This window comes from Buteo buteo, chromosome 29 (assembly GCF_964188355.1).
Source record: "Buteo buteo chromosome 29, bButBut1.hap1.1, whole genome shotgun sequence".
Taxonomy (NCBI): Eukaryota; Metazoa; Chordata; class Aves; order Accipitriformes; family Accipitridae; genus Buteo; species Buteo buteo.
In genome coordinates, this window is record NC_134199.1 from 4,866,646 (window position 1) to 4,884,878 (window position 18,233).

An 18,233-nucleotide genomic window follows, 5' to 3' on the forward strand; every position below is an offset into this window, starting at 1 on the left:
TAAAATGTGTACTTCTTTACCAATATCTAAATATAGAATAAAATTTTATTTTCTCATTCCATTGTTTCCCTCACTAAATGGGAAGTACCGTTGTGTATTTTAAAAAAAGAAAAAATCCTGATTCTCTTTTAGATTAAAAAAATATTCAAAATGAGCTCTGCACTGAGAATTTGTATGCTGAGCGTGTCAGACTGTGAATCTTTATTATTAGTGAGCTTTATCCTTGAGTACATAGCTTGCAATTCAGTTTGAATATTAAGTGTCAGGCTCAAATGCACTGGTGAGAGATTTGCAGCAGCCAGCAGGTTCCTGTTCCAACCTTAGAAGCCTTTGACCTCTCTCTTCATTGATAAGTGGTCTTATTTCAGATGTGTCAGCTTCCTGGTGTGAAGCTCCTGATGCTGTGAGTGATGGAGAAGGTACCATTACCTGCAGTTTGTGGTCTTTGTAGTACACTAGGAGAGGTTACAGATGAAGAAAAAATTGTGTTGAACTGGTCATTCAGAAACGTGGAGGAAAACGTGTGATGCTTACAAATCCTGTTCTTCTACTTGGATGTAGCACACCTAGAAAGAAATGTTGTTAAAAAAACTCCACCTTTTTTTTGTTTACAAATTGCAAATCTGGGACAAATGGTTCTGCAGAGATGTGTTCTCTGTGCCTGGGCTATAGATTGCATCATTTATACTTGTGCTTTTGGTCGTCTTTTCCTCCCATGAAAATCAAAATTTGATTAGTACAAGCAGAAATGTTTTGTAGGGTGTGCTGCTCTTGGGTAAAATCTGCTGCTTTCCTTGACATAGCTATGCTTCCTACTTTCTTTTCTTCTGATCAGAGGTGAGCATTTAAACTGCAGTGTAGCATCTGCATGGACTTTTTCTATACTGTGACTTTACATTTTGCGGTCGTAATTATACTCAGCTGGAAACAACAACAAGGTTCTCCTATTTGTAAAATAAACACTGACTTTTTTTTAAATCAGTTGTAGTCATTATACCTAGCAGGAGTAAATGTACAAACATGGAAGATTTATATTATTTTACTGTTTGCTGCTTTTTCATACTGAAATCTTACTTCATAAACAGTGAAAATGCTTTTGATAAAATTGGTAAAGATACCTCATGTTCAAAGACAGATACAACTTTTGCCTTCTCTGTAGAAACAGGCTGCCTCATGGGAAGGCTGGACCATTTTAAGACCTGATAACCTTATAAAAGCCAATTTTCCTGAAAATTGGTAACTGTCACCTAACCCTCCCCATCCCCTCTGTGTCCAGGGTGTCAAAGGTTGCTTGTGTTTTCTATGGTGATAAAAATTTCTTTGGATCAGAAAATGTGGAGTGTCTACCCAAAGGAGATGTTTTTGTCCACAAGAAACATGCTTCAGTCAGTGGAATGCGCCGTACCCTCTAATTACAGTTTTTCCATTAGGGCTCATAACATTTGCATGCTACTGCATTGCTCTTGATGTGTTACATTTTCCTGATCATAGTGATAGATACAGCCTAGAGTTGAGCTGTTTCTGTAAGAATAATCATGTCATAAATCACAAAGCTATTGGTTAAACTGTTTGGTTTTTTTCCTTTTTGGCAACTTTATTTTCCCTTGTTCTGGTCATTAATTTCAGTTGTTATTTATTAACAGCTAAAGCTCTTAGGCGATGTCTAAATTTTTATTTAAAAAGAAGAAAAAATAGGCAAATTTACCATTCTTTTCTCTACATCTGAAATCTTTTTCAAAACTCCATTGCTTATGCAGGCACAATTCATTTCTTGACCTATGATAGATGAGACAACCATTACTTTAAAAATGTAAAATTTTAAACCCCCTATTCTGAAAGTATAATGTTCCTGCTTTTTAGTCTTTGTCAGTATCAGGGTATTCAGTGCTAAAAGCTCAGCATTGGAAATGATAGAAGGACTTCTTTATAGTTGCAGTTGATAACAGTTAAGCCTTTTTCAAATTACTTGGTTATTTCTGCATCTTCTTTGAATGCCTTGTTCACTTGAATTTTTTATAGATGATCTTTTTGTCTAGCAGGGATATGAGTGTATTACCATGGTTAAGCATATGAGTAATCTTGCTGATGTTCCATGGAATTGTTCTACCGGCTCAAGAGCTTAGGTAGAAGAACAGTCTCTGTTGCAGAAGACTGAGGAGAAAAGAAAAAATTCTGAGGAAAAGTTCCAAAGCTGTTATTTGTTAAGTAGTAAGTATGATGACTATAGTAATAGAGAAACTTGGTGCCTGGGACTTTGCCACTTTCCAGCACGGACTGGGGAGCTGATTTTCCCAGAGCGGTAGTCTCATGCATTTGGAGTGAGCTGTCTTTGCAGCCAAAGTTTTGAAAGATCTCTTTTTTAAAGGGACCTTTAAAAAGCTATTCAAGAACTTACACTAATAAAAACAGTCAGTATATATCGAGTAGAGGGTTGGTTTATTTTTTTTCTTTTTTTGGTTGGGTCGTTTTCGTTTGGTTTTTTTGGAACTTCTTTTGAAAATATTTTCAAAGAAACAAACTGATTTTTAATACTTTTTCAGTTTATGTAACTTTTTTCATTAATCTTGAATTATTTCTAAAGTTTATTTTTTGTTCTTCTTTCACAGAGAGGTAGTTTTTACCTCTGTGTGTTTTATGCATCAGGAGAAGGCAAACATGTGGCTATATTTTTGGTGTAGCAGCCTTATGTTATCAAGAGTGCTTTTAGGTAGTCACATAAATGTAATTCTTATAATTCGGTTTTTACTGCACCCATCTCTCTCCGTTGTCTGTCCAGACTATAGCTGTTAAAAAAAAAAATAAAAAAAAAATAAAAATTGAAAGAATCTTTGAATGTCACTGCCAGTATCACAGATATTCCCCCCCCCTCCCTTTTTTTTTTCTTTTTAAGCTGTGAGTTCTGGAAGTCTGATACGTGCAATAATGTAATACATTTAATGATGTTGCTCAGTCTTTGTACTTTGGATAGTTTGATCAGTGTTACTGCAAGTGAAGATACACATTTTAACATTGTTTGTAGTAGCATTAAATGAGAATAAGATGTGTTCCAAGAAAGCAATAGAGATAAATGATACTAGGTTATGATAAAACCCGTGGTCATTATTACAGAGAAATATTTTGACAGCAATTAGTGGTGTTTGTAATTACAGTAGTACTACTCTAATATGAGGAGAGGCTTGGTAGTCTGGCAAAGTGCTGAGAGTTTGATGACTTCTCTCAAAAGCTTGAAGGCACTGAAGACTTTACTCATCAACTGAGTATGCACACAATCACAATAATTGATGTAAGGCATTTTTGGTGCGTAGCACTGTAAAAATGTAATTTGACTAGTTGGGTTTTTATTTCCAGAACTCTTTAAACCTAATTTGAAATAAAGTAAAAACATCGCTAAAAACTACTAAGGCAGGAATAAATCTCTGTTATGTGTAGGCTTAGAAAGGAAGGGAATTACATGAAAAAACCACACAAATTTTTCAGGTTAAACCCTCTAAAATTGTATTTCTTTTCTGAGAAATTCATTAGTAATCTGTGTGAAAGAGAATTGACTTTTTTCCCCATGCAGAGGGGGCATTGCCTATGGAGGACACAAAGTCACCACTTAGCATGAGTTCTGTGCAACCTGTAGAAAATGTTGTTCATACTGCTTAAATGGTGATACTAAGAATAAGATATTTTGGTTATTAACTTGGGGTTTTTTTTATAATTTTGTGAGAGGCTGAGGTTGTTCTTATAGGAATACTTAGTATGTTGTAGAAAACAATTTATATTTTTATTTCTTTATTGAGCAAGTATTGAATTATGAAACAGAAAACTAAAATATTGTTAAGAATATAATCAGTGAATTACATTACAGTGCTTAACCACCCCCCCCCCCTTTCTCTCCCACAGTCTTCATGTATTTTGGGGACATTAATCTTGATAATGGCAATGGAATGCTATGTATTTTTGAAAAATGGATCTGAAATGAAACGCTCAGTGAAGAAGTCAGTAGTGAGGTTTTGATGCTATTTGCTATATCAGCCATTGTCAAAATCCAGATTTCCTACCTTACTGTGATTACATTTGTCTTTTCCCAATATTTCTTTCAGTTTCATAATGTGTTTACTGTAATACTTAATACTACGGTTTTTATGCTGAAAATATTTAAACATCTGCATGGCCTCAGTCACAGGAACAACCATTTTGAACTCAGTGGCTTACTTTATATTTGAAAAAGTAGGTATTCATTTAAACATTCTGGCAATTTCAATCATTATCTCAGGGTAGGGGGATATACCTTGCAGGTGATGCTATTATCTCAAATGAGATATGGAAATAGAAGCAAAGATAGTTTGAGGATATCACAGTCTTGTTCTGTATTGCAGCCTGTAAAATGCTGCTGTACTGTAGGGCTCAGAGGAGGCACAAAGAACTTTGTGCACAGCTTGCAGAGTCTTTTTAAAATAATCAGTATTTTTACAGATCTGTGACATTTTTACCTCTAATACATGGCAGTTATGATTCTGGTGGTCATTACAATCTCCATTGTACAGATGAGAAGCTGTGTATGTTTCAGTTAATATGTTGAAGTTCTTATCTGTTACTGGTGTCTTGTCACCACATTGCATGGAATACTTACTAAGGGGCATAGCCCTAAAGATAGGAACATTATACTACAGAATGTTTGCCGAAGGTCCAGGGCAGGGCTGAAATCAGTTCTGTTCCCACCTTTCAACTGTGTCCCCTCATTTACAGATGTAAGCATACAGAATAGAGTATCAACCAACAAACATAATGCAGAACGCTAACATTTGGCCTTAATATTTCAAATAAGTTCTTATGCCAAGAACAGCTATTCAGTTTCAATTGCCATTTGCACAAATCCCTGCTCACATTCAGCAAATCTCAGTATTTGTCCTCCTATCACAAAGAAAACTTCCGTGATTCCTGTATGCAAATATATGCTCTCTGTACTTCTTGAATTCCAAATGTGCTGGATGCCATTTTACTTTTGAGACACAAATTTACTTAATGTTGACAGATCAAACCTTGAAACCTCATAGAAAATTATTTTCACAGGACTTTACAGTATTATTCATTTTACAGTGAATATTTCAAAATATTATTCTTTGCAGTGAAGGCTGTATATCCTATATAAGCATTCTTGACTGTACTTTTGGTGTAGTTGATTGTACTTCTTCCCCCTCTACACAAAGCTTCACTCTTGACGTTATATCAAATGTTTTTCTGCTCCTTGAGTTTCTTCTGTATCTACTTCGCAGAGTACAGTCTGTGCTTTGTGCTTCATTCTTCCTAAGATTCTTTTCCTTTAGAAAATTGACCCAGGGCACCTTGCTTCCATCTTGCTCTTGTCATACAGACCACATTCCCTGGCAACACCGGGCCACCTTTCCATCACAGCAGCGGCAGCACTCCGAAGAGGGAAAGCGAATCAATGAGAATCGTCACGCACATCTATCATGAGGCTGGTGATTGGGATTGCATTGACTTGCCAGTTTAGGCACCGGCATTTCAAATGTAGACATCCTAGGGCCTGGTGTCAGCCGACCGCTGCTGAAGCCAAGAGCCAGGAGCTGAGCCCGTGCCCTCCCCCATGGGGCGCAGCCTCACAGTGTCTAAACGCGGCGGGCAGAGCCAGGTCCAGGGAACGGGCTCTGTCCACGGACAGCCACGAGCGAGGCGGTGGACCAAGCCCAGGATCCGTCTGGGGAGTCCGGTCAGGAGCCACCGCTCACTGGGACTGAGAGAGGACAGAGACGAGGTGACAGTGTGGGTCTGAAGGCCACACAGGAAACAGGACTGAAAGGCAGCCTGGAGAGGAGATGCGGCCGAGGTCTGGTCTCACCCAGGAGACGGGTTGCCTACAGCCCGTGTCTGAGGTCTGGCCGGGGCTGGAGATGGGCAGCCCCATGGTATAGTTTAGGGTAGGGGCCAGAGACTGAGAAATACTGGGTTTTTCCACTGCGATAAGAAACCCTGTTCTGTCAAATATCCATGAGAATGATCGCATTCCAAAAAAATAGCAATAATAAGGTGATGCTCAAAGCTTATGATTAAATCTAATGGTAAAAAAGTGCAGCTAGAAATGCTCAGTAAATGGTTTCAATCTACCTCTTCTAAGGCTAATCGATGCAGTGAGATTCTCTACATCGAGTGTGCTAGAATAAATATCAAATATAGTTTATCATATTCCAGTTGCATTTCTTTTTTCTCCTTTCCTCTTTTTTTAACCTGGTGTTCTAAGGATTTCCTTTTAGTGCCTACAAACATCTCCTTTTGACAGACAGTGCAAATTAAAAGATATGGCTAGGCAAAGGAAACTGGAACCCAAATATGCCCCCTGGGTTTTCATTTACAGTTAGAAGCTACAGACACAATTACTGCTGACAGAAATTCAGAAGCCAGTGGCAGAGTGCATGTGGCAGTAGACTCATGCCAGGCAGTAATTGGGAAGATTATTTTTAATCAGAGCATATCCTACAGCCCAAACATTAGAAATCTCTTGTAAGGCTGACAGGAAATTAAACTGAGACCAAACAAAAAAGCCTCGAAATAGAAGTAATATGGTTAGAAGTCTAATGATGGCAAAACTCACTGCTTGTTGTATTTGGCTGTTATCTAAAGGGAATGACTTTTAACTTGCAGCAACAGATATCATTGTTTAATTGCATTTTTAGAACAGAATTAAAGTAAAAAGTATCAGATTAGATCAATTTATACATAGGCTTTTGATAAAGGTGTGAAGCAGTAGGTGTTAAGTCAGGCTTAGTGATTGTATATATGTATTAGTAGTAATTTTTATTATTTCCTTGAGTTTTTTTTCTTTTTTGTTTGTTTGGGTTTGGGGGGTTTTGTTTGTTTGGATTTTTTTTAAAATTTAATATAATGCCTAAGGGAGCTACTTCTATGGAAAAAATTAATATAATATCTGGGATACTCTTGGAATGCCTGGGTACAGTAACTATTTATGAAGCCTGAATGGCCTGGGGCTATCTTTCTCAATGACCCTACAGAATAACCTCTGCTTGTTTGGGCTGCCTGGGCTGACTGCCCTGAGGGAGAAGAGACCAGGCTATTCTCAGTACTTGTCTACGCACCTGAAATTTTCACCTGAAAAAACAACTTTTCCATTTTTAAGTGAATCTTAAAAACATCATCTTCTTTGCCAGACTTTTACATACATGCTTAGTAGAAGTCTTCCAGTTCACTCTCACGTTTTCCTTTTCTCAGAAAAGAAAGACCGGAGCGCTGCAGAATGGTAACTCTGCTGCTGATCTGAAGAAGGCTGTTGCTGTTCTTGTATATGCCTGTCACATACAAACGTTGTAATACCAGATGCAAGCAAAACGTTGCTAATTGTATATTTATTTCTGTGTGATTGGAGCGCAGAACAAGAGCCTACTTCATGTTTTGCTAAGATATATGACAGTTGTGGAAAAGAAAATTTAGCATTAAAAACGCATATCTTATGTTTTTCTTGAAGGCTGCTTTTAGTTGTGTGGACAGTCTTGATGACATTTCATGTCAGTACAAAGAATAATAAGGTATAATGTCAAAGTCCATCATAGTTGACTAGGTTATCTTGAGGCTTGTAAATAGGATTTTGTCGGAACGTAGGGGGGTTTTTTCCACAAAATTGTTAGCGTTTTTCAGCTGTATTTCCTTCTACTGAAAATTGCTTCATGTTATCACATGAATACAACTGAAAAATCTTGCTTGGATTTTAGATATTGCCTGAGTAGCTAGATAACAAATAAAGTATACTTCGTAACGTGCGGTTTCTGCAAAGCGGTCTGCACGAGACCTGGAAATACGGTCACGTACTGTGTAATAGGTGGTGGACCTTCATCGTTGTCTGTGGGGTTTGCAAGAGCCTCCAGGTGCCCTGCACAAGGAGCTTTCCTTAACTGGCTTGTGTCGCATGTAGGGCAGCTACCTTCAGCCTTCCATGGGTGCAGGGCACAAATGTGATCTTTGAATCTCCCATTTACAGTAAGAATGTATTTTTCTTTTCATAGGAAACTACACAGAAGTCCCATGCAAGTGGTGCCTATTGTTTTCATGATCGGAGCCTTCTTTCAGTAAGTGCACTGATTTTTGTTGTTTGTTTATTTTACTTTCCTTGGAATTTGAAATCTCTGTTGTGCTGTCATAATGAATAAAGAAGTACTTTGGACTTAACAACTTGCCATGCTGATGCTGGATCACAAGACTAATAGACCATAAGTACAAGATCTGTTGCCTCTTAGTCTTCAGTGAACAACAACTTGCTAGTGACAAGCTTAGAAAATAGTCTTCCCTGTTTCTGGCCATAGGTTAAAGTGCTCTTCTCTTGCATTTCCCATTTACATGTTAAAGTTATGTCACTATTGTATTTATTTTACCTTTGGCTGATTCAGTCAGAAAGAAATTACTTTGTATATAGCTTAGTCACAAACACTTTTTTCTCTTAGAACAGCTATGGATAATTCATCATGCTTTCCTTTTTAAATACATCCATAATGTCAGAATAGGGAAGATCATGAATTAAGCTCCAGAATTTATAGGACATGTGAAAAAGTATTTGTGCTGATTCATTTTTTGTTTTTTACCTTCCTGAGAAGAGACTTTCACTTCCAAACTATTTGTTGCTCTTTCGTACTTGGAATTTATTTTTCTTTTATTTTTAACACATACATAGAACCAATAGTAAGCACTTTTTAATCAGAATATAACTTTCTATACTTATTTTTTTCTGATACTTCTGTATATATTATTACAAGTGTATGATTTGCGGTAGATGTGTATTTGGTACTTCTCAAACAATTTTTAATAATCCTCGGCTTAAATTAAACTGTAATGCTCTATCATTTCATATTGGGTAATAAGCATGGCTTGTTCTGTATTGGGCTGAATGAATAGATTTGTGTTTTATATACATTTATAATTATACTTTTCTTTGTTCTATGTGTAGAAAATAAAAAGTCACACATGTATATTGACAAGATAATAGACTAAATTCAGTTTTTTGTTCAAATGTATTCCTATTAGTAGTTGAGTTGTGCCCCAACACATGAAGTTTGGTGGCATTGAAAAAATTAGACATACAGGCCTTGTTAGATATAAGAAGAGTTTTACATTTATTCTCCTACACTGAACACAATCTTCCTCTTAATGTCTTTGAAAAAAGATTTCATTATTTCAAAAAGACTGCCTAACTTACAAGACTAAAAAAAAACATAAAGAAAAATAAAAGCCTGTTCATTTTGAGGAGAGATTTAAATCAATTCCGTAGTGCTCAGAATGCTTGTTGCTTTTAGCTTTTCTTCTGTCACTGTTGTGGTTTAACCCCAGCCGGCAACTCAGCCCTGCACAGCCGCTCGCTCACTGTCCCCCCATGGGATGGGGGAGAGAATCGGAAGGGTAAAAGTGGGAAAACTCCTGGGTTGAGATAAAGACAGTTTAATAGGTAAAGCAAAAGCCACACACGCAAGCAAAGCAGAACAAGGAATTCATTCCCACTTCCCATGGGCAGGCAGGTGTTCAGTCATCTCCAGGAAAGCCGGGCTCCATCACATGTAATGGGGCCTTGGGAAGACAAACGCCATCTCTCTGAACATCCCCCCTTCCTCCTTTTTCCCCCAGCTTTATGTACTGAGCATGACATCCTATGGTCTGGAATATCTCTTGGGTCAGTTGGGGTCAGCTGTCCCGGCTGTGTCCCCTCCCAACTCCTTGTGCCCCCCCAGCCTCCTCGCTGGTGGGGTGGGGGGAGAAGCAGAAAAGGCCTCAACTCTGTGTGAGCCCTGCTCAGCAATAATGACAATATCCCTGTGTTATCAACGCTATTTTCAGCACGAATCCTAAACATAGCCCCATACTAGCTACTATGAAGAAGATTAACACTATGCCAGTCACACCCAGTACAGTCACAAACAGTATTTTCCATCACAGAATAACATTAGAGCTCTTGGCAGAATTTGATGCAATTGGCAGTGTTAGAAAAATTCTGGTAAAAATTGCAAGAATGAGGTTGGTGTTTTTAACCCATGGGAGACAGTGGTCCCTGAAATAATTACTGTCATGTTTTTAGGAAGCTAACATTAATTTGACTCTGAATATAGTGCTTCAGAATCTATAAATGTAGTTGAAGGAAAAGATATTCATCCTCCTTCAACAAGCAAAAGGAGAGATTTGAGATGTACGACAAGAAAGAAGAAGAAAATGCACATTTGGAATTTGGGGAAGGTTTAATGCTGCCAAATCTCAATGTGCATAATTGGTTTTATTATTTTCCCTTGTGATCATAACCTAACCAGCACAATGAATATCAATCAACTTCTAGGGCTAAGAGGTCATTTTTTTACCAAGCTCAGACTGAAGTCCAGCATGTTGCCTGGTAACAGACTATGTAGATGAGTTGGCTCTTTAAGTACACCATATGGCTGGGCGTTATGCCCTATTCACCCGTGACATGGTGTACACATGTAGTACATTACTGATTATAAAGTGGTTTGTCCCATTCCCTTATTTAGAAGCAGCATTTAAAAATAGCAGTACCGATCCAACAGGGATGTGTTAAGATTATGGAATTGTATGTAATGAGACAAGTAGCTGTCACAAGTCTCAAAAACCTCATGTAATAATCACAATAGATTTTGTGTTCAGTATGCTTCAGTTGAATTTAAGTATAATTTCTAGCTATGGTTGCTTTACAGTATTTTTCTGTTTCATTTTGATAGCTAAATATGTTGAGGTAAGTATAGTTTTAATGGCTCAATTACTGAGAAATCCTGGATTTTAAAATTCAATTTTGTAGCCTATGGATTTATTTGGCATTTGACCTTCTATTAATTGTGCAATAACGTCTACAGTACTCAACCAAAGCAGGAGTGCATTAAGCAAACCAGTAAACAAAGCAATAAAAGACAGTTCCAGAAAACAACAACTAAAAATAAACATGACAGGCAAAGGAGATAGAATTGTTCCAAATATATAATGGAAAATCAAGCACAAAGAGTGACTGACAAGAAGTGTGTAGCAGAAATGGATGTAAAACTAGATCAGCGGAGTCCTCTCTCGTTCCCTTAACTGGAGCGTTTTTCCTGTTCTGTTGTCACGAACTGGAGTTCATTAAGGTGGGAATACTGCAGAGTGCAGTGTTGGGCAATAGCACATGCCACGATCTCCATGCTCTGGATGTCATATGTCGGTTAAAATTGAAAGATAAGAAATGGGATTGATCTTGTATGTAATGACAATGATCTGCACAAGTAAAATGGAAGATCATTGACTGGTTCCCAGTTCAGAAGGCTGGACAGTTAGCAGTAGTTATGTTGCATTTCTCCGTGTCTAGCTTATTTGGAAAGATGAATTATTGTGTGTAGTCCTCCCCTACACAACTCCCTTGCCTAAAGCTATAATTCTTTGGCAAAGAAGCCATCTCTTTGGTGTTCCACCCAAGTTCTCTGAAAACAGTTCAGAAAAAAAATAGAAGAAAACTGTTGTCTTTTCCATGTTTTGCAGGAAGTTTATGCAATTGCATTTCAAGAGAAAAGTTCTGTATACTTGCTCATTCTATTGTTTTTTCTTACTCTTCAGGTTGTATATTGTTGTTACATAGCTTGATAAACATACTGTAGTTAAGTGATCTTGTTGTTTTATTACTAACACATTTCCTTGGCTAGAAATTTTTAAGGTAATTGGGAAGGGATGAGACAGGGGTGCTGTTCCATGTTGACTTGATGGTTGCATCCTTTGGAAGATCTCCCATGATTATCCACATTTTAAACCCCGGTGGATGTAAATGCATGGTAAATGCATGTATGCAAGTATGCTGTTGGTCTCAAAAGTCTTATCTTCACTTCTGCAGTCTGTCAGTGGCACAAAACTAGTTGCCATGCTGTAAAGGCCTATAAAGCCATTGAAAGAAAGACATTCAAAACCCTTTTCTCTAATTTTAGAGCAGTGTTTTCCTTTGAATTGTAAACATGTTGAAATAAGTAACAGAAAAATAGCTATTACTGCATTGAAAATATTATTGGGCATTATGGGTCCTTTTTTCCCCTTCATTAAACACATCTTTTAAAATTGTTAATACAATAAATCTGTTTTCCGAAACAACATAGCATGCCACAAGGGAATCTCAGGAGTTTAGTATGATCTAAGGATTTCTACCTGAGAGGCATGAACAAAATAATTGTGAAAGAGAGCTATTATAAAATACCATAATTCTCTTAGAAATAAACCAGTATTATAACCTTTTTCTAATAAATGTATAAGGAAAAATGATTTGAATGATTGTATTCTTATTTATTCATCTCTCTGTATTCTAATGTAGTCTGAATGATAGTATTAGTCTAGAGAGCTGAATATTTTAAAAAATGCAGCACTTTGAATTACCGATATCTGTGAATTACAATAAAAAAGAGTTGAAGAATGGTAGGTAGATAACATAAATGAAGCAGTAAGTTCTGCTCCATTACTTCATCTGAGCTAAGATGGGGAACTGTTTAGTTGTTAGTATTTGTTCCACTGTTATATTATTCATTGTTGTTCTGTGATATCTTCAAATATCTTTAACAGTTGTTGTAGGAATTCATTAAGGACCAGAAGCAGCGAGGCATTTACATGCTCCTAATGATAAGCAGGAGAATATTCTCATGGATGTTTTTTCTTCAGAAAAGCTTAACTGAAGTAGCTAAGCCTGACCTGTGTTTGAATTTTTCTAGTGCTAGTACACTAGTTCTAATACAAGGTAATTCAGTTTTAGGTGGTTGATTTGAAATACTACTTTTCTGTTAGACACATGTTTAGTTAGGTATGATCTTTAACTCTTTCCTGCATAGGGAACTAAATATACTACCTTTATTTAGTTTTGTGGGCTTGGGTTTTTTTAAGTCTGCATGTTCCAAGGTTTACTTTATTTCGTTACCTATAGGGGAAGAGAATGTTGTTTTCTTTTATTGGATGTCATTAATTTGAAGTTTATGTCGGTATGATCTCTAATGGTCTTAGACAAAAAGAGCAGTTATGTGGTAGCAGGTTCACATGAATCATTGTTAAACCACTGCTATAATTCATGATTACCTAAATTGTAAAAGGGCATGGATTTATGTTTGTGCAAGCAACAAACCAGAATATCAGTGGTCTACTTTTGATTTTACAGGTGGTTATGCTGCTCATTTCACTTAAATGATCTTCCTACATAAATAAAGGAAGACACTGTCCTTGGTTAGATTGTGCTTAATCACTGCTGCAGGTAATTATATATATATTTATTTGAGCATCTAAAGAATTTAGAAGTTACTCTTTCAAAGCAGATTCAAGAGCATAAGGCTTACTGAAATTGAAATGGACATTTTGAAAACAAGAGACAGAGTCCCAACGCAAGTGGTTTTTTTGGAAATACTACCCTAGATTATTTTGAACTATAACTCAGTAAGTAAAGTTAGGTTTGTAATTCTCTCTTCGTTATATACAAATGTACATGTAAAGAAATTTCTAACAATTTCTTCTTTTCTCCTTCCTCTCTTTTAACAATGCAGTCAGTATTTCTTTCTGATGGATTCCTCTGTGAATTTTCTAAATCCTCCATCTTTGTAAGTGGTGCTTTGAGTCTACCAAGTAAAAGCTATAGGGGTTGAATATAGATTAATCTTAGGATCTGAATTTACTGTATGTAGCAGCCTGTTTTCTGACACTACGGAGATATTACCTTCATAAACATTACACTGCAGACATTTTCTTATTCAGTCATTATGAAAATTTTCACATGCATGTAAACACTTAGCTTAGAATACCTCCATTGGCAATTGTATGCACTCTGAATTTTCTCCAGATTACAGCATTAAGATTTTTTTGATCAAGTTCATTTCCATAGCGTTGTGGCATTTAAGAGATACCAAGTCCCAGAATTCCTGTGAGATTAGTACGTGTTATTATCTCTTTATTACAGAAGAAGCCAGAAAATTGAACAACATCACTGATGTGCCAGGAGAAGGAGTATAGCAGAGCTAGGATTTGAATTCGTATTTCTCAAATCCCAAATCATTGCCTCTGTTACTGGGCCATCTTTCCTCCTGCTCTCCCTCTAATCCAATACCTTTTATTGTTAATGATTTTTATGTTTAACAAGTGAAAAAGAACTTACAATTTCATGCTCTCTGCTGTCTCATAAAGAATTGAACATTTTTCTCAAGAAAATCATGCAATTATTAGTAAAGTCCTATCAGCACAGCTCAAAGCTAATTGAAATTTAACAGTCCTCATGATGATCTGGGTTATGTCAATGGTGTTAGCTTTCTTTAATAAAGATATACACTTGATCCTTTTTTCTTTTTCTTTGAAGAGCTTACAGACCTCTGTACCTTCTTCTGATAATGCTAATTATGCAAAGTGAAGGTACAGTCGTTGCAAGCACTTGCGTAGTTCAGTATAGCAAATGTTGTTAACTGTAGCAATGATGTCCTGAGCTTTGGGGTGTGTTAGCAGCCCAGGATTCCTGGAGGGTTCATTTCTGTGTTGCTGTGTTAGTGCTCTCGTATGTTAGTGTGTTCCTACATCTTCAGCGCAGTTGCTGCCTAAGCATAGCTAGTTTGGGTAGGGCTGTCTTAGGGAGTGGCAAAGCCATGAGCCCGCAGCAGTGCATGCATGTGAAATTTTGCAATAAATGCTTGGTAAGTCAGGCCTATATTCAATGGAGAATCATTCTGTCCCTGCCCATGATGCATTCATAGTCGACCTAATGTCACAATATTTTGGTTTTTGTGCGTTGGGTGTTGGATCTGAGATCCTGCTGAGCTATGTCTGGACGCAGCACTGAGCACAGGTGTGATAGCGTATTATTGTTTCTGGGGGGAGTATCTTTACTGCTACTGTTCATGGAAATGAACAGGAGTTTTGGATTGTAATAATTGGATTAGATGTGGGGAAAATTTAATTTCCTTTTTTTTCTATTACATTTGAGGTTAGTTACTGAGCTGACAAGTCTGTATTGTAACTTGTTACTCCTGTGTAGCTCGTGCACAACCAATAAACAACATGCTCTGTGAGAGTTTTTACTGATCGTGCAAGGTGTGTTAGAAATCATATAATTGATGGCTCTTAAAATTTTGAATATGGGATGGCAGTTTGAAAGTGTATCTTCAGTGAGGAAGGAGAGTGCTGGGAGATAAGAACAAATCTGTTGGTGTAAAATGATATGTTTATCCTTAGTCTACATACTTTAAGAGATTTAGAAAGATGAAACAGCTTGTGAGTTTGACAGAATACATTTGTATTTGGCAACATTTACTCTTGCTTCAGGATTGTTTACTGCCTTCAGAAATTGAACTGTACCTCGGAGAACTGCTTCTGACTGTGGACCTTTCTAGAAGCTCACTATCAACTACGGGAGTGTTCTAGCACTGATCTCTGGTATTCAGCAATTTGGGATTTCTCACCAAGTAGTTTAGCCTATATCTTTTACAGTGTTGAAATACTTTTACATCTGTTAATGCATTGAGAGACATTTGTCTGTGACCTACCAAAATCATTGAACACTAATCATACAGGGCAAATTTGGGCAGATTGATCAAAGAACAGAGTTCTTGCCTGTGTATGCAGAAGAAGAAAACCTGCCTGTCCCACTCTGTGACAGACAGTACGCTGACGTGTTTTAACTTCACTCGAAAGAAGCAGTTGGCAAAGTGCTTTTTAGATGGGGCAGGTCTTGGAGACCAGCACACAAGTCATATATGGTCAACTACCACGTGTTGTACTTCAGTTTTGGATGTACCTTCTTTATACTGGCAAAGTCAAGAAACCTGTTTACCTGTCTGTGGTGAGTTGACCCTGGCTGGCAGGTCAGCCCCCACCCACCAGCTTGCTCACTGCCCCCAGTGTGATGGGGGAGAGAATCGAAAGGGTCAAAGTGAGGAGAAAATGCTTACGGGTTGAGATAACACAGTTGAAGTGAAGCAAAGCTGTGTGCACAAGCAAAGCAAAATAAGGCATTCGTTCACTGTTTCCCGTTGACAGGCAGGTGTTTTGCTCTTTCCATGAAGGCACGGCTTCATCACTCGTACCTTGGGAAGACAAATGCCGTAACCATGAACGTTCCCCCCTGCTCCGTTCCATGAGCTTTTCTTGCTGAGAAGATCATATGGTCTGGAATATCCCTTTGGCCAGTTGGGGTCAGCTGTCCTGGCTGTGTCCCCTCCCAACTCCTTGTGCCCCCCAGCCCACTGGTTGAGGAGGGAGAGTGAGGAAAAAGGGTGGGGGGGAGAAAACCTTGACGCTGTGCAAATGCTGCTCAGCAATAGCCTGACAGTAGGAATAACACCGGTGTGTTATGAACACTGTTTTAGTCACAGATCCAAAACACAGCACGATATGTGATGCTGTGAAGAAAATTAACTCTATCCCAGCCAGACCCAATACACTATAAAACTGCTGCTTTTCTTCTTCACTGTGAAGTTTCTGCTTCCTTCATCTGGACCCCAGAGGAACAAAGTTTTATGAGCAAATCTGGAAAAGAGAAAGTGGTGTAATAAGTGGTACACCACCACTGGAGGGTGGTGGGTTTGTTTGTTTGAGGGTTTGGGGTGGTTGTGTTGTTTGTTTTTTTTCTTGAGTGATATTTTGCACAGCTAAATGACCCAGTTAAAAAAATAAAATAAGTATATGTAGGGTCTACACTGAGAAAAGATTGATCTGAAATCCTTCACAAATATGTTTTTATCAAGACCAAGTTGTTGTGTGCTATTATTTTTAGATTTGCATAGTCTACAAGTAATAAAAGTTGCAGAGCCAAAATAATTTAAAGTGGTTTTCTCTCTTCTATATAAGCCAGATTAGGATGTTGAAGTACAAATCAATTGCTTTGCCACTCAGATTTCTTGAAACCCAAAAGAAAGTTTCAGCATGCTTATGGTTTCCAATTGTTTGTATCTTCTGGTTCTAAGTCCTATTCTACAGGCAATGGGGCTTGTGTTGTCTGGCAAGCTTCTCTGTAACTTGGTCACCAGTAGTACAACAACAGATAGCTATAAAGAAAAGCATGCCTACAGGAGGCAGAATCATCACAGATGACTCCTAACAGCAAAAATGTGAAATATGATTATGCAAAAATCACTTGCAAATAGTAACATCTAGTAACATCTACACAGGATTAAATCTGAAGGTACAAGGGCAATGATGAAGTGATCACGCTCCCATCTATTTGTGGCTGTCTATATTCTCCTACGTGTGCTGATACACACTTTCAGAGGTGGTCAATTTTACTACGAAAACAGTGGGAATATTCAGACGATAGGAGCTAAATGTATCAGGGCAGAATCAGCTTCATAGGTGTGGCTTTGTCATTGAAGGCAGAAATTCTGAATACATGAATTTTGGGGCTTCAAATAATATTAATCTGGAAATATTTTATTCTAGCTCTTGGCTACTGATGAACACACTAATAAAACTAAACCAGATACTACACAAGTAATTTTGTGGTAGATCAATACAATTTCTTGTTACTGACTCAGGAATGTTAATTTAAGGAATGTGCTTAGGAGGATATAGATTTACAAACTACAGGTGTGCTTAAGACCGTATACTCCATGTTTATTTCATAGGTTACGGGGAAAAAAATTGTTCTTTTATACTTGGTTTTTAACTACCATAGAAAACGTGCATTTGCGTATCTTGATGAATATCATTACAGCTAGGGTTTTAGTTGTGCTTTATTGTGTACCAAAGGCAGAGAGCAATAAAATTCTTAGAGAGTATTTGTAAAGCAGCTCTGAAGTTCACTTGTTGAAATGCTAAAAATATTTTGTACCATCTGATGTGCAGTTAAATGAGATAGAATGATTCTTTGTAGGTTTAGAGATATTTGTATCATGTTCTGGTTGTCCCTAAAAGCCACTTCAATGTAATATGATACAACTCTTTCATGGTTCTTAAAGAAAACCGGCCCATATTTAAATTGGCTGTTTGTACCCACAATGTGTCCCCTCAATGCCAATAAATTATTTCCTAGGGACCATTGGCCTCAAATGAAGGCCCTTGTCAACAGCCCCCTAACTAATGCTCCTCTGTGATATCCAAGGACTGCCTCCTCCATAGTTTCTTGGGAGACCTTTATTATTGTTCAAAGTGGTCTGAAGAAGTGGGGAAATTATCACACGTACTGTTTTGTCTCCACCCAGTGTGGCGATTTCAGTAACAGTCTGCTCCAGGTTCATTCCCCTCCCTCTTCTTTCTGTTCCATCCCACTTCTCCTC

At 37.6% G+C, this 18,233-nt stretch overlaps 1 protein-coding gene across 1 annotated transcript in view; it reads left to right on the forward strand.

The window, feature by feature from the left end:
• The window catches only part of RBFOX1 (RNA binding fox-1 homolog 1), a 939,260-nt gene that overhangs the window by 145,597 nt on the left and 775,430 nt on the right, over nt 1–18,233 (forward strand). Inside the window, exon 2 of the mRNA XM_075018323.1 lies at nt 8,019–8,081. Within this exon, the coding sequence (XP_074874424.1) occupies nt 8,019–8,081 (63 nt within the window). The remainder of the gene's footprint in view (nt 1–8,018; nt 8,082–18,233) is intronic.